This window comes from Nyctereutes procyonoides, unplaced genomic scaffold, assembly GCF_905146905.1.
Source record: "Nyctereutes procyonoides isolate TBG_1078 unplaced genomic scaffold, NYPRO_anot_genome, whole genome shotgun sequence".
Taxonomy (NCBI): Eukaryota; Metazoa; Chordata; class Mammalia; order Carnivora; family Canidae; genus Nyctereutes; species Nyctereutes procyonoides.
Window position 1 is genome coordinate 23,094,693 of NW_026575043.1, and position 14,168 is coordinate 23,108,860.

The following is a 14,168-nucleotide window of genomic DNA, read 5'->3' on the forward strand; positions in this document are numbered from 1 at the left end:
TGGGCCAAAGGCAGGCGCCAAACCGCTGTGCCACCCGGGGATCCCCTAAGCTTTTATTTTTAAGCAATCCCTTATACCCAATGTGGGGCTTGAATTTATTTATTTAATTTTTTGTATATTTTTTTATTGGACTTCGATTTGCCAACATACAGCACAACACCCAGTGCTCATCCTGTCAAGTGCCCCCCTCAGTGCCCATCACCCAGTCACCCCATCCCCCCTGCCCACCTCCCCTTCCACTACCCCTTGTTCGTTTCCTAGGGTTAGGAGTCTCATGTTCTGTTGAACAACTTTCCTTATGTTTAATGATCATTTTTTATCTTTTCTAAGTATTTCCTTTGCACACTTTTTCTTACTGATTTTTGAGTTCTGTGTTTGGGGTATCAATCTTATTCTATCATATGATTTTGTTCATTCTTTTTTTTTAAGATTTTTTTTCAAAATTTATTTATTCATAGAGACACACACACACACAGAGGCAGAGACACAGGCAGAGGGAGAAGCAGGCACCATGCAGAGAGCCTGATGTGGGACTCTATCCAGGGTCTCCAGGATCACGTCCTAGGCTGCAGGTGGCGCTAAACCGCTGAGCCACCGGGGCTGCCCTGTTCATTATTTTCTAAACTTGTTTCAGACTCAAGTTGTTAAAATAATTGGAGTAAAGTAAATAGTCAAGTATGAGGTCAAACATTGGCAAGATTTGTTCACCACAGTGTCATTTTTTTTTTGTCACAGCGTGTCTTATCAGCCTTAGGCATTTGCCATCTTTCCATAAGCCTTTGGTATAAAGAAGAACAAAATTTCCAGTAAACACAAAGAACGAGTGGTTGATTATCTTAAATCTTCTATCTTTTAGGGTGGATACTTTAAGAAAAGCATTGGTGTTTCAAATCTCTTTTGATATTGAAATAGAAGATAAAGGGATTAGAAATGTTTCTCAGTTATTTCTTATTAATTTACTGTTCCAAGAATCCAGTACCAGTCAGTGAATAATGAGATATCCCTTCAGTTTGATTAGTCATTGCTTATCAAGCGGTACCTTAAATAGCAAGAAGTTATTTTTTTCAAATGTGTTTAGAAGTCGTAGAAATCACCCAGGGGTGTGACACTTTATTTTAATACATGAGGGCCCGGGTTGCCTCCAGAGTATCTTCTTACATTGAAAGACTCAAAAATTTTCAGCGGCTTGGAGCAACAGGACAGCAGCAAAGATGGCAGAGCAGGGACTACATGGGGGCTCAGTGAAATGTGGCCCCTGGACCACCTGGTACAGTGTCTGCAACACGCTGAGACCTCAGTGGTGCTCTAGAGAACTCACTCCCCTGGTCCTCAGGGGAATGCTGCATCCTCACGTACAGGGGAAGACAGAAAAGCTTAGAGAAACCGTGATTTTTGTTTTGTTTTGTTTTAAGGTCACACGGCTAACAGGTTGCAGGACCTGCGTTGGTAGCTGCTGTGCCACATTACCTCTCCCAATGCTATCTTGAAGCAGAAACGTGAAATCCTGTAATAGAAAACCGGTCCTGAAAAGGGGAGTTAAATATCTAGTCATGAGCTGTTCAAAAGAAGGATTGAGAAGCCATCCCGTAGCGCACTGGCCACAAATTAGTTATTTCAGTCCGTTAACTTTTCTATCAGGTTTTTTGCTTTCATGTGGCATGATGTACGTATCCGGTGACATCATCACCATTTCATAGACTGTATTAACAGGACGTAGTTTCGACCTCTTTTTGAAGTCATTGGCCCTCTAGGGTAAAGCCATCCAGACCCGTAGGCACTAGGCACACGTAGCTGTTGCCTTGCCATGGGGGTAATCGAGTCACAGCACAGAACTCAGTTCCTCAGCAGCCCCAGCCATGTCCCAAGTGCCGAACAGCTGCGTGTGGTCCATCTAGAATGTTCCCCGGGGGCGCCTGGCTGGCCTGGCCCCGGGGACGTTGGTCCTGTGTGGCCCAGCGTGGCCCAGGGCGTCTGCACTTGCCTCCCTGGTGCGCTGCTCGGCCCCCAGAGAATCCGGCAGTGCCTGCGGTCTGTTTGGGTCGGACCCCTGCGTCACTTGGGCCATAAGCTAGGGTTAACTGTGGCTGGAGAGTGAGACAGCGGGCTTTCGGTGGGCTCCCCACGCTCTCCCCACGCTTGCACCCAGTTGCGCTGCCCGCCTGCCGATGTGGCACAGCAGCAGCCAGGGGCCGGGTGGTCATGGCGCGCTCTCTCTCCTAGTCTTTTAAGGATTCCTGCCGAACATTCTACCAAGCTGAGATGGAAGAGCTCGACTTCTTGAGCGCCTGCGAGCAGTCCAGGGAACACATCAACCACTGGGTGGCCGGAAGGACGGAAGGTGAAGACACGCGGTGGCTCTGTCCTCAGAGTGTCCCCCCGGCCTCGCCGGCCGCCCCTTCACAAGGCCACCAACACCTAAACGGGGCTGACACCTCTCTCCGAGGAACGCAACGCCCAGACTCTGCCTCTGACGTATCGCCAGCCTGTGCCCACTTTCTCTAGCTCTTCCCTCTTGTCCTTAACGAGTTTGTGAGGCCTCTCAGTAATCCGTACGCCTCTTCTAGAACAATCTGTCCTGGTGGCCCTGGTGTTAACACATAGTCTGTCTTTTCACAAACTCCATAAAGAGGAGGACAGATCTGGGCCTTCCGCCGCCCGCCAGCCCAGCATTGCTTGTGCTGCGCCGACCACCGTGCGTGATTGTGGGGCACCCGGCGGAGCCCTCGTCCTCCTGCGGCTCAGAGTTTGAGCTCTTCTGGGCACTCGCTGCTGCCTCTCAGCTTCCTGACGCTCCCTCACATTCCTCTCTTTGGTCACGGGCACCACGCATTCCTCTCGGTCTCACTTGTGGCGAGTTCACCGCGCACTTCAGGTTTTGTTCAAGTGATGCTATTGCTCTTATCAGGGCTTTTCTAATAGAGGCTCTGGTGCTACTGTTGTTTTAAGGACCAGAGTCCCCCTACGTGGTTATATCTGGGAACACCGAACTCCTCTTATCTACCTCACAAGAGGATGGCCCAATTTAAATATTATGCCTGACGCATGCCTCAGGAAATGTCTTTCCTAAATTTAGAAGCCAGTGAGTCAGCTTACAGCGTTGTATTAGCTCGGGATACACAAGATAGTGCCTCAGCCCCTCTGCACGGTCCTCCGTGCTCCTCAGGGTGAGGGCCCTCCTGAATCCCCTTCACCTCGTTCACCCCTCCCCTGCCAAGGCCCCCTCTGGTCACCACCAGTTTGTTCTCTAGAGTTAAGAGTGCGTTTCTCCTTTCTCGCTTTGTCTCTCCCTCCCCACCCTACTCCCTCGTTTGTTTCGTTTCTTAGATTACACACAAGAGGGAGATCACGGGGTGTTTGCCTCTCTCCAGCCATTGGGAGGTCCTTTCAGCTCACTGGTTCTTTCATTCTACTTTTCAGGTAAAATTGTGGACCTGCTGTCTCCAGGTTCAGTTGATCCAGGGACTAATCTGATTCTCGTGAATGCCATCTATTTCAAAGGAAACTGGGATAAACAGTTTAACAAAGACCAGACCACGGAGAGGCCATTTAAAGTCAGCAAGGTATGGGCAGTCCGGGTGGCTCAGCGGTTTAGCATCGCCTTCAGCCAGGGGTGTGATCCTGGGGACCCGGGATCGAGTCTCACATCAGGCTCCCTGCGTGGAGGCTGCTTCTCCCTCTGCCTGTGTCTCTGCCTCTCTCTCTCTCTCTCTCTCTCTCTCTGTGTGTGTCTCTCATGAATAAATAAATAAAATCTTAAAAAAAAAAAAGGCCAGCAAGGTGAATATTTTGGAATGACGAAGGAGTAACGTGCTTCCTGCATGGCCTTAGGTGCCAGCAGCCAGGCTCCCCGGTGTGCCTCCTCGTCGGGCTCCCCAGTCCCCTGCCAGACTGTTGCCAGGTGTTCTGTCTTATCACACATCCTGTGTCAGTTGTCAGGCGGAAGGGCTCTCTTGGCTTCCTGAGCGTTTGAGGTTTAAACTCCAGAGTATGATGTATGAGGCTTATTGTATAGCTGGATCCTGCCCATTTGTCCCCGTTTCTCTACGTTCCCAGCGGTACCTGTGTGCCCTTCCTTCCCAGCAGCGTCTGGAAGCCCCCCCCCCCCCCCCCCCCCCCCCGCAGGGACATCTGTCTGCAGTCTTCTTTGGATAATAAGGATAGCAAACACTCAGTCACTCAGTTTGGTTTAAAAACAAGCAAACAGGGCAGCCCGGGTGGCTCAGCGGTTTAGCGCCGCCTTCAGCCCAGGGCGTGATCCTGGAGACCCGGGATCCAGTCCCACGTCCGGCTCCCTGCATGGAACCTGCTTCTCCCTGTGCCTGTGTCTGTGCCTCTCTCTCTCTCTCTCTCATGAATAAATAAATAAAATCTTAAAATTAAAAAAAAAAAAGCAAACAGAAATACATGTATGTAGGGTAGACAGCAAGCAGAGTATCTCCAGCCTTGAAGATACTCTCTGCTGGTGGCTTTATATCTTTTCTGTCACTGAATTTAGTGTATTCTTTCCCTTTTTTTTTTTTTTTACTTACCTTTCATTTTAGAGGTTTTTGCACATATCTCTGAGTAGACAAACTAGACCAGTTGCAGTCTATTCTTGATTGTTGACCATGACTTAGATCTTCTAAGCAGATGTGAGCCTGAACTTCCAGTCTCTCAAGAAATATATTTCCCTTTGAGCTTTATTGTGAAACGAACGGCCCTGTTTTCACCCCGGGGAGATTATTTCTCTCCTTGAAATTAATTTTTAACAAGGTGTGTCTTAGGGCCTGATTTATAGAAAGTTCATCTCCCCTCTCAGAGGCCTGTGGGCAGGTGGGCAGAGAGTGGGGCTGCCTGGGAAGCAGCTGTCTTCCGTGCCTGGCACACGGCCTTGTGCCCTGGCCACACTCACAGCATGCCCCCCCCCCCCCCCCCCCCGCCAATGCGGTCGGGAGGAAGGGAAAGGACGAAGGGTGACAGCAAACGCCGCCTCCTTCGGGGCTCTGACCTCTTATTCAGAGAGAGAAACCTGCCTTCTGTATCTCACAGGCCCCAATTATGTCGTGTGGCTGCTGCTGGCTGCAGGGAGGTGGGGACTTCCAGCTGGCTTCCTAATCTCTCCAGTGGAGAAAGGCAAAAGGAGCGCAGTTGAGCACGGCAGCCTATGGTCCTGGGGCTTTGTGCCTGAAAGTAAACAGATTTTGAGTTCGTATAGATTTTTTAAATTCCTATATTTTGAAGTAAAATGGAGCTTATGTCCACAATTGTATATGTAATGAATCATCCAATTATAGAGACTGGATCATTTTATGTTATGAGACTGGGGTCTTTGGGCTCCGGGTGGGTAGAAGGAGAAATTGCCTCAGCCAGGGTCAGCAAACTGCAGCCCGAGGCCAAAGCCAGCTTTGGCCTCCCCCTTTTTTTTTTTTTAAATAAAATTTTAATGGAACATAGCCGTGCTGATTTATGTATTTTATGCTATAACCACAGGGTCGAGTAGATGGGACACAAACCGTATGGTCCATACAGCTGAAAATATTTTCTGTCTGTCCTGTTAGAGGAAAAGCGCGCTGATGGCTGGCCCTGGAGGTGGACAGGGCACTGAGGGAGGAGGAGGCAGGTGTGGCTGAGGCCGGTGCAGACTCACCTTGGAGGGCACAGGTGAAAGGAAACAGAAGTGTCTTCCCTTTATGACACCGAGTCACGTGCTGCCCCGAAGGACAGGGCGTGCCCGTTGCAGCAGTCGTAGGTCTTACACTCCACACAAGTCAGCGGCCCAGGAGGGCTGTTGGCTGCGATGTGCTCCCCGTCCTTACTGTTCTTTTCCCACCTCGCTGGGACACACTGGGGACAAATGCATTCTTCTCCCAGTAAGATGTGTTCACTTCGCCTGGTCCTTTGGGTCTCCTGGTGCTTCAGGGGTCCATCCCTTTATTCAGCAGATGCTGGTGGAGGGCCAGGCACGGGGCTGTCGCGGTGTGGGCAAAGCCATTGCACACCCCTCTCGTCTTCCTGGGGCGAGACAGTGAGCACACGCGGGAAAACCGGAGTCACGGAGGAAGGATGCAGCCCGTGGCTGGGGTGCAGTTTCAGGTTGTGGCCCTCACCAAGCAAGGAGCACAGCGACGCCAGGGCGTGTGCCGTCCAGGTTCTGGGCTCGGGCTCATCGGGCAGACATGGGGTAGGCTGGGTTTGCCCTGGAACCATCGGGGGCCCCTGTGACTACAGCAGACAGGCAGAGACAGATGGTCGGGAGCCAAGGGCACAGGGACGAGCTCTTGTCACCGTCGTAGGCCCACTAAGGACTTCAGCTTTTTTACTCCCTTGGAGTAGAGGGGGAGCCGCAGAGAGGTGTTCGACCAAAGACTGGCTTGATCCCATTTATGTTAATATTTCGAAAGTCTTGGGAACCCTGGGTGGCGCAGCGGTTTAGCGCCTGCCTTTGGCCTAGGGCGTGATCCTGGAGACCCGGGATCAAATCCCACGTCGGGCTCCCGGTGCATGGAGCCTGCTTCTCCCTCTGCCTGTGTCTCTGCCTCTCTCTCTCTCTCTCTCTCTCTGTGTGACTATCATAAATAAATAAAAAATTTAAAAAAAAAATTAAAAAAAAAATATATTTCGAAAGTCTTGCCGATATGGTTTGCTATTGAGTCCGTTGTGGCGTGAAAGTCCAGAGTCAGGGATACTCCACAGAGGTTTTGGCAATGGGATGAATGGCGTTGCCATCACCCGAGATGGGGAAAGTTGTAGATGGAGCAGACTTGGAAGGGACTGTCAAGAGCCCAGTGTGACGTGTGACGTTGGAGGTCTCTTTAGTGTCCAAATGCAGGTGCCAGATACGCAGGAAGATCTATGGGAGCGTGACCTATCTGGGCAAGCCTAGAAGGCTAGAAATATAAATTTGGGGATTCTGTTTAAAGTTCCATTATTGGGGACACCTGGGTGGCTCAGCGGTGGAGCATCTGCCTTTGGCTCAGGGTGTGACCCCAGGGTCCCGGGATTGAGTCCCACGTCGGGCTCCCTGCATGGAGCCTGCTTCTCCCTCTGCTTGTGTCTCTGCCTCTCTCTCTCTCTCATGAGTAAATAAATAAAATCTTAAAAAAAAGAAAAAAATAAAGTCACAAGATTGAGCTCACCAAGAGGCAGGCACCAAGTACCCCAGATTTTGGGTTCGAGGCAAGGAGGGTGCACTAGCAGAAGAGGGGGACCCTTGGGGTACCCTGGAAGCCAAGGAAGTGGGTGTAGAACCCGCGCCGGCCACTTCTGGTGATTTGTCCGGCGTGTCCACCGAGTCTTGTTTCAGCTTAACGTTTATCTGTTTCCTTTATAGAATGAGAAGAAGCCTGTGCAAATGATGTTTAAAAAATCTACCTTTCAAATGACCTATATAGGAGAAATATTCACCAAAATTCTGGTGCTTCCCTATGTGGGCAGAGAGCTGAACATGATCATCATGCTTCCAGATGAAAACATCAGTTTGAAGACAGTAAGGAGCGCCGGGCGTGGTCAGGGCCCGGGGTGGGGCGGGGGCTGCGTCTAGGGCTAGCATGACGTCCCCTCCTGCCCCTTGTCCCCTACCGCCCAGAGAGGGCTCTGCGGGGTGGCACCCTTCCAGACCTAAAAGGGTGCGACTCCCTTGTGCTAGGTGGAGACAGAACTCACTTACGAGAAGTTCACGGAGTGGACAAGGCCGGACATGCTGGACGAGGAGGAGGTGGAGGTCTTCCTGCCGAGGTTCAAGCTGGAGGCGGAGTACGACATGAAGGCCGTCCTCTGCAGCCTGGGCATGACCGACGCCTTCGAGCAGAGCAAGGCCGACTTCTCGGGGATGTCGTCCAGGGGAGACCTGTACCTGTCCAAGGTGGTGCACAAGTCCTTCGTGGAGGTCAACGAGGAGGGGACGGAGGCCGCGGCCGCCAGCGCGGCCGTCATGATGCTGCGCTGCGCGAGGATCGTGCCCCGGTTCTGCGCCGACCGCCCCTTCCTGTTCTTCATCCAGCACAGCAAGAGCCGCAGCGTCCTGTTCTGCGGCCGCTTCTCGTCCCCGTGAAGAGCGCGCCCGGCGCGCAGCCCTCCCCTCTCCTGCTCACCGCCCTCGCCCCGAGCCTGTCGTGCCAGGTGACCTGGGCGACAATCCGAAATAAAAGGCCTAGTTGTGAAACGCTGTGATGCGGGCTCCTGCGCGTGTGTGTTCCGTGCCCCATGTGCCTCGGACCCGCAGGTGTCCTTCCGGGAGCCCTGCCGGAGGGCTCTCCTCGGGGCGCAGGGCCAGCTGCCCAGAGGACGGGACACGGCCTGGAGGAGCCGCAGGGAGGGCTCGCGACCCGGCACAGAGGCCGGGGGAGCGTGAGCCAAGTGGGGACGTGGGCACGTGGGGACGCGCGCCCCTGCCACGTGTGCACCTTCCTTCGCTGCGCTCTCCAGTCCCAGGGTCTGGGGTCGCAGGCTCCTTGAGACGGGCGACATCCGGTTGCTCTGAGCATTTCCAGTGGCCCAGGGTGACCAGACGGGGCGTGTTCCCAGTGCGGTGGCGGAAGACACCTTCTGACTTGAGATCACCGGGGGAGTTGGTTTGACCGCGAGTGTTGAAGACGTGGCCAAGGTTCCTGCGGCCACTCGTGTTGCGTGCTGGGAAGGTGGTCACTGCGCTCAGTGACCCGGAGCCTCTGTGTGTGAGGCCTGGGGGGAGAGCTGGGTTGTTTCGGGGACCTCACTGGCGTCACTCGCGTTTCCCTTGCCCCGCGGAACCCAAGCCAGCAGCTTAGGCGAGCGGCAAGGCTGGGCCCGGGGATGGGGGGCGGGGGGCCCTGGGGTGCTGGCTGGGCCCGGGCACCCCCGCCTGCCCACCGCCCGGTGCCGCGCTCAGCACCTGGGTTTCCAGGCGTCTGTCCCCTGGGAGCAGCGCCGTCGGGTAGGAAGTCACAAAACCAACCCAGCGTCCCGCCTGCCGGGAGCTGCCCGGGCGAGCAGGTGCAGTGCACGTGGAATGAACACCCGTGCTGCTCCGGAGCTCTCGGGAAGGCCTCGGCGTGGCAGTCAGGGTGCCTCTGAAGGGTGCCCCAATGCACAGTCGTCATGAAAGGCACGTCCCTGAATACTGCTTGGTCCCTTGAGACGGCCCCGAGGGCATTCCCGTTCTGTCTTGCAAGGATCGACCACCAAAAGACCCCAGGGTTCGGTTCTGGGAAGCAGGTGGTTGGTCTCACCTGCTTGCCAACGTTTCCCGGGCGCCCGCATGGCCCTATCATGTTTGACGCGGACGCTGTGATCCCCAGGAGTGACTAGCGGGGGGCCGCGGAGGCAGGAAGGGCTAAGCCAGGTGAGCGAGCACCTGCAGCCTCCCGGGCGGGGTGGGCGGGCGGTGCTGCTGAGCCGCAGCGGGGTCCACAGGTCCCACGGCCCCACACGGGACAGGGGATGGGACAGGGCCAGCTGCGCAGCACGGGGAGCCCGCAGCAGCCCAGCCCTGGGGAAGGCTCGTGTCTCTGCTGCTGTTCTTGCATCTGAGAAAGCGGATCCGGGATCTTTCCAGCCCCGGGAGCACAAGGCCCCGGACAGCGAACACGGGCTATGGGTGGGGAGTGGGGGGCTGGGGGTGCGCCCTGGGATTGCACCGTGGCTCTCGGAGGAAAGGCGTCCGGAGGGCACATGGCTAGGGCGTGGGGGGCGTGGGGGGGGATGGGCAGCAAGGGGTCGCGCACCTGCTGCACTCGTCGACACCTGCCACTGGCAGCCCCCCCGCCCCCGACCTTGTGCCCGGCTCCCCTGGCAGGTGGAGACAGGAAGCAGGGCACGGGCATCGGGGCTCCCCGGGGGCGCGACCGGAGGCGCTGGGGCTGGGCCGCACCTTGGTCTGAGCTCCCCTCCTCGGGTCGCAGGGCGTCTGAACACCTGCTCCGCGGGGCAGGACTCGGATCCATGGCTGGTCATCTGGAGCAGAGATCCGAAAAGCCACGGGCTCCAGGGGAGAGGAAGAGCGGTGGGAAATCTGCACTCTGACGTGTGTAAAGCATGTTCCAGGGGATACCCGGGGGGCCCAGTGGTTTGGCTCCTGCCTTTGGCCCAGAGAGCGATCCTGGGGACCTGGGATCGAATCCCACGTCGGGCTCCCGGTGCATGGAGCCTGCTTCTCCCTCTGCCTGTGTCTCTGCCTCTCTCTCTCTCCCTCTGTGACTATCATAAATAAATTTTAAAAATTTTTAAAAAAAAGATTTTAAAAAACTTTTTATTTTTATTTAAGATTTTATTTATTTATTCACAAGAGACACAGAGAGAGGCAGAGACACAGGCAGAGAGAGAAGCAGGCTCCACGCAGGGAGCCCGAGGCAGGACTCGATCCCGGGTCTCCAGGATCACACCCCGGTCCGAAGGCAGGCACCAAATGCTGAGCCACCCAGGGATCCCCTTTAAAAAACTTTTTAGAGAGAGGGGGGGAACGGATGCGTAGAGACAGAATCCTGAAGCTGACTCCTCGTTCACCCCAGGACCCAGAGATCATGACCTGAGAGAACCAGGAATCTGGGGTTCAACCAACTGAGACACCCAGGCACCCCAAGGTTTATTTCTTATACCTGGACGTTTGACCATTTTTATCTATCTCATTCACCCTGGCTCCAGGCCCCACCTCTGGCAACCACCAATTTGTTCTTTGTATCAATGAATTTGGGGTTTCCCTCCTTTGTTTTAAATTCTCTACATAAGTGAGATCATACAGTATTTGTCTTTCTCTGACTGATTTTATTAAATGCCCTCAGAGTCCATGAATGTTGTCACAAGTGACAGGACTTCCTTCTTTTTTATGGCTGATTAATATTCCTTTGTGTGTGTATCACATTTACTTTATCCATTTAGCCACTTAGGCTGTTTTCTTTCTTTCTTTCTTTCTTTTTTTTTAGGGTTTATTTATTTATTCATGAGAAACACACACACACACAGAGGCAGAGACCCAGGCAGAGGGAGAAGCAGGCTCCATGCAAGGAGCCCGATGTGGGACTCGATCCTGGGACTCCAGGATCACTCCCTGGGCTGCAGGCGTCCCCAAACCACTGCGCCACCGGGGCTGCCCTTAGGCTGTTTTCATGTCTTGGCTATTGTAAAAAATACCGCAGTGGCCGTGGGATGCAGATCTCTTTTTGAGAGACTGAGTAATTTCATTTACTTTGGATAAAGTGGGATCACTGGATGACATGGTTTAAACAATCCCACTAACAGTGCACGAGGATTGCCTTTTCTCTACATCCTTGCCAACACTTGGCATTTCTCATCTTTTTGGCAAAAGCTACTCTAACAGTTATGAGTCCATATCTCATTGTGGTTTTGACATTGCATTTCCCCGATGATGAGTGATGCTGAGCATCTTTTCACGTACCTGTTGGCCACCTGTATGTCTTCTTTGGAAAAATGTCTATTCAGTTCCTCTGCCCATTTTTAAGTTTGGATTGTTTTTTGTTTTTTGGGGTTTTTTTTTTGTTTTGTTTTTTGCTATTGAGTTGGATGAGTTATATATATATATATATATATATATATATATATATATATATGAGTTTCTATCAGATGTATGATTTGCAAATATCTTCTCCCATTTTATAGGTTACCTTCTCATACGTTTTCATACTATTCCATAGGAAACCATTTTTGGTAATGGTTTCCTTTACCATCATGGTACAGAAGTTTTTTGGTTTCAAGTAGTCCTACTTGTTTGGTTTTGCTTTTGCTGCCTTTGCTTTTGATGTAAAATAATAATAATTTAAAAAAATCATTGCTAAGAGCAATGTCCAGGAACTCATCCCCTATGTTCTCTTCTAGGAGTTTTATGCTTTCAGATCCTACATGTAAGCCTTTAATTCATTTTGAGTCAATTTTTGTGTGTAGTATAAGCTAGTGGTCCACTTTCATTCTTTGCATGTGGATTTCCAGTTTTCCCAACACTGTTGAAGAGGCTCTCCTTTCCCCATTATATGGTCTTGGCTGCTTTGTTGTGAATTAGTTGACCATACGTGTGTGGGTTTATTTCTGGATTCTTTGTTCTGTTAACGTGTGTGTGTGTGTGTTAATCTCTCCTATCATTAATCGTTGTGTCTTTTTTTAAATCCAATACCATACAGTTTTGATTACTATAATTTGTAGTATAGTTGAAAATCAGAAAGTGTGATGTCTCCAACTCTCTTCTTTTTCAAAATAGCTTTGACTATTTGGGGTCTTTTGTGGTTCCACACAAATTTTAGGATTGTTTGTTCTATTTCTCTAAAAAATGCCACTGGAATTTTGATAGGGATTGCATTGAATCTATATATTGCTTTGAGTAGCATGGGTATTTTAACAGTATTAACAGTTCTTCCAACCCATGAACACAGAATATTTTTTTATTTATGTGTCTGTTTCAATTTATTTCATTAATGGCTTGTAGTTTTCAGTGTACAGGTCTTTCAAGTCTTTGGTTAAATTTATTCCTAGGTGTTTTATTCTTTTTGATGCAACTGTAAATGGGGTTGTTTTCTTAATTTCTCTTTCTGGTAGTTTGTTATTAGTGTATAGAAATATAGCTGATATTTCTATATTGATTTTACATCTGCAACTTTGCTGAATTTGTTTATCATTTTTTTTTAAATTTTTTTTTTTAATTTATGATAGTCACACACAGAGAGAGAGAGAGAGAGGCAGAGACACAGGCAGAGGGAGAAGCAGGCTCCATGCACCAGGAGCCCGACGTGGGATTCGATCCCGGGTCTCCAGGATCGCGCCCTGAGCCAAAGGCAAGCGCCAAACCGCTGCGCCACCCAGGGATCCCTGTTTATCATTTGTAACAGTTTTTTTGTGTGTGGAGTCTTCAGGGTTTTATATATATATATATATATATATATATATATATATATATATATATATATAATATAAAATATTATATCATCTGAAATAGAGACAATTTTACTTCTTTCCAATCTGGATGTCTTTTATTTCTTATTCCTTCCTAATTGATTTGGCTAAGACTTCAAGTACTATGTTGAATAAACATGCTGACTATTGATATCCTTGTAATGTACCTGATATTAGAGGAAAATCTTTCAGTTTTTCACCATTGAGTATGATTTTAGCTGTGGGCTTGTCACCGCTGTGGCTTTTATTGTGTTGAGGTAGGTTCCTGTTATACTCACTTTGTTGAAGAGCACTTTTATCATGAATAGATGTTGACTTCTGTCAAATGCTTTTTCTGCATCTATTGTGATGATCATATGATTTTATCTTTTACTTTGTTAATGTGATATATCAGGTTGATTAATTTGTGAATGTTGCATTCCTGGAAGAAACCCCACTTGATTATGGTGCGTGATCCTTTTAATGTATTGTTGAATTCAGTTTGTAACATTTTGTTGGGGATGTACTTTCCTTTCAAGTCATCATAAATACCTGCAAAGTTTTTCCTCTCACATTTCTCCCATCTTATCTTCCTTCTTCCTCAAGTTCTTATATCAATTCATTCTTTCAAACTACTCAAACTTAAAATATCAGTGCAAACACAGTTCTGGTTGGGATGACCCTCTCTGAGTTTGTCCAACAATGGTCATGCGGATGATGGTCAGAGCCTAGTGAAATACCTATCCTTGGGTGCATTTCAATATCCTTACTTCAGTAAAGTATGTTGACTTCATATTATTCTTTCTGAAGATTTAACGCATAATCTGAGGAAAGGAGAATGGAACCATCAGGTAAGGCCCAACTATTTTGTGAATGTACTGGGGCCATGTTTTTTATTCATTCCCTCGCTGAGACTGTTTGGATCTTGGCTAACCTCAGGGCTAACCTTGCGGGCAGATGGAAACTGAGTTCAAATTTCCAGCAGTAGAAACTGTATGTAGCAATCAAGGCACAAATCAGCCTTAGCCAAATATGCGGAAGATGAAACAAAACTAAATAGAACAAAACAAAACAAAAAAACCAATCTCATTGGTGATATAAGGATACTATGGAAAAGTTGAGTTTATCCCAGGAACACAAAGTCAATACAACATGATAAAATTAATGTCATCTGTCTCATCTGCAGAACAAAGGAGCAAAATTATATAGTGACATGAGCATATGGAGAAATAGCCATCTAACCCTACAGGAGAAGACAGTGGCTAAGAGATGCAATAATAGGCCCATTTATGGATAGTTTTAATTTCTTAATTAGGTAGACCAAGTACAGAGTCCTTTAC

The 14,168-nt window shown here is 49.9% G+C and overlaps 1 protein-coding gene across 4 annotated transcripts in view; it reads left to right on the top strand.

Moving 5' to 3' along the window:
• The window catches only part of SERPINB6 (serpin family B member 6), a 28,726-nt gene extending 20,581 nt beyond the window's left edge, over positions 1-8,145 (top strand). For all 4 annotated transcript variants that reach the window (XM_055323410.1, XM_055323412.1, XM_055323413.1 and 1 more), the window contains exons 4-7: positions 2,221-2,338; positions 3,418-3,560; positions 7,310-7,465; positions 7,625-8,145. In XM_055323410.1, coding sequence (XP_055179385.1) covers positions 2,221-2,338; positions 3,418-3,560; positions 7,310-7,465; positions 7,625-8,029 — 822 coding nt within the window. In that variant the 3' untranslated portion in view covers positions 8,030-8,145. The remainder of the gene's footprint in view (positions 1-2,220; positions 2,339-3,417; positions 3,561-7,309; positions 7,466-7,624) is intronic.
• The last annotated feature ends 6,023 nt before the right edge of the window (positions 8,146-14,168 follow it).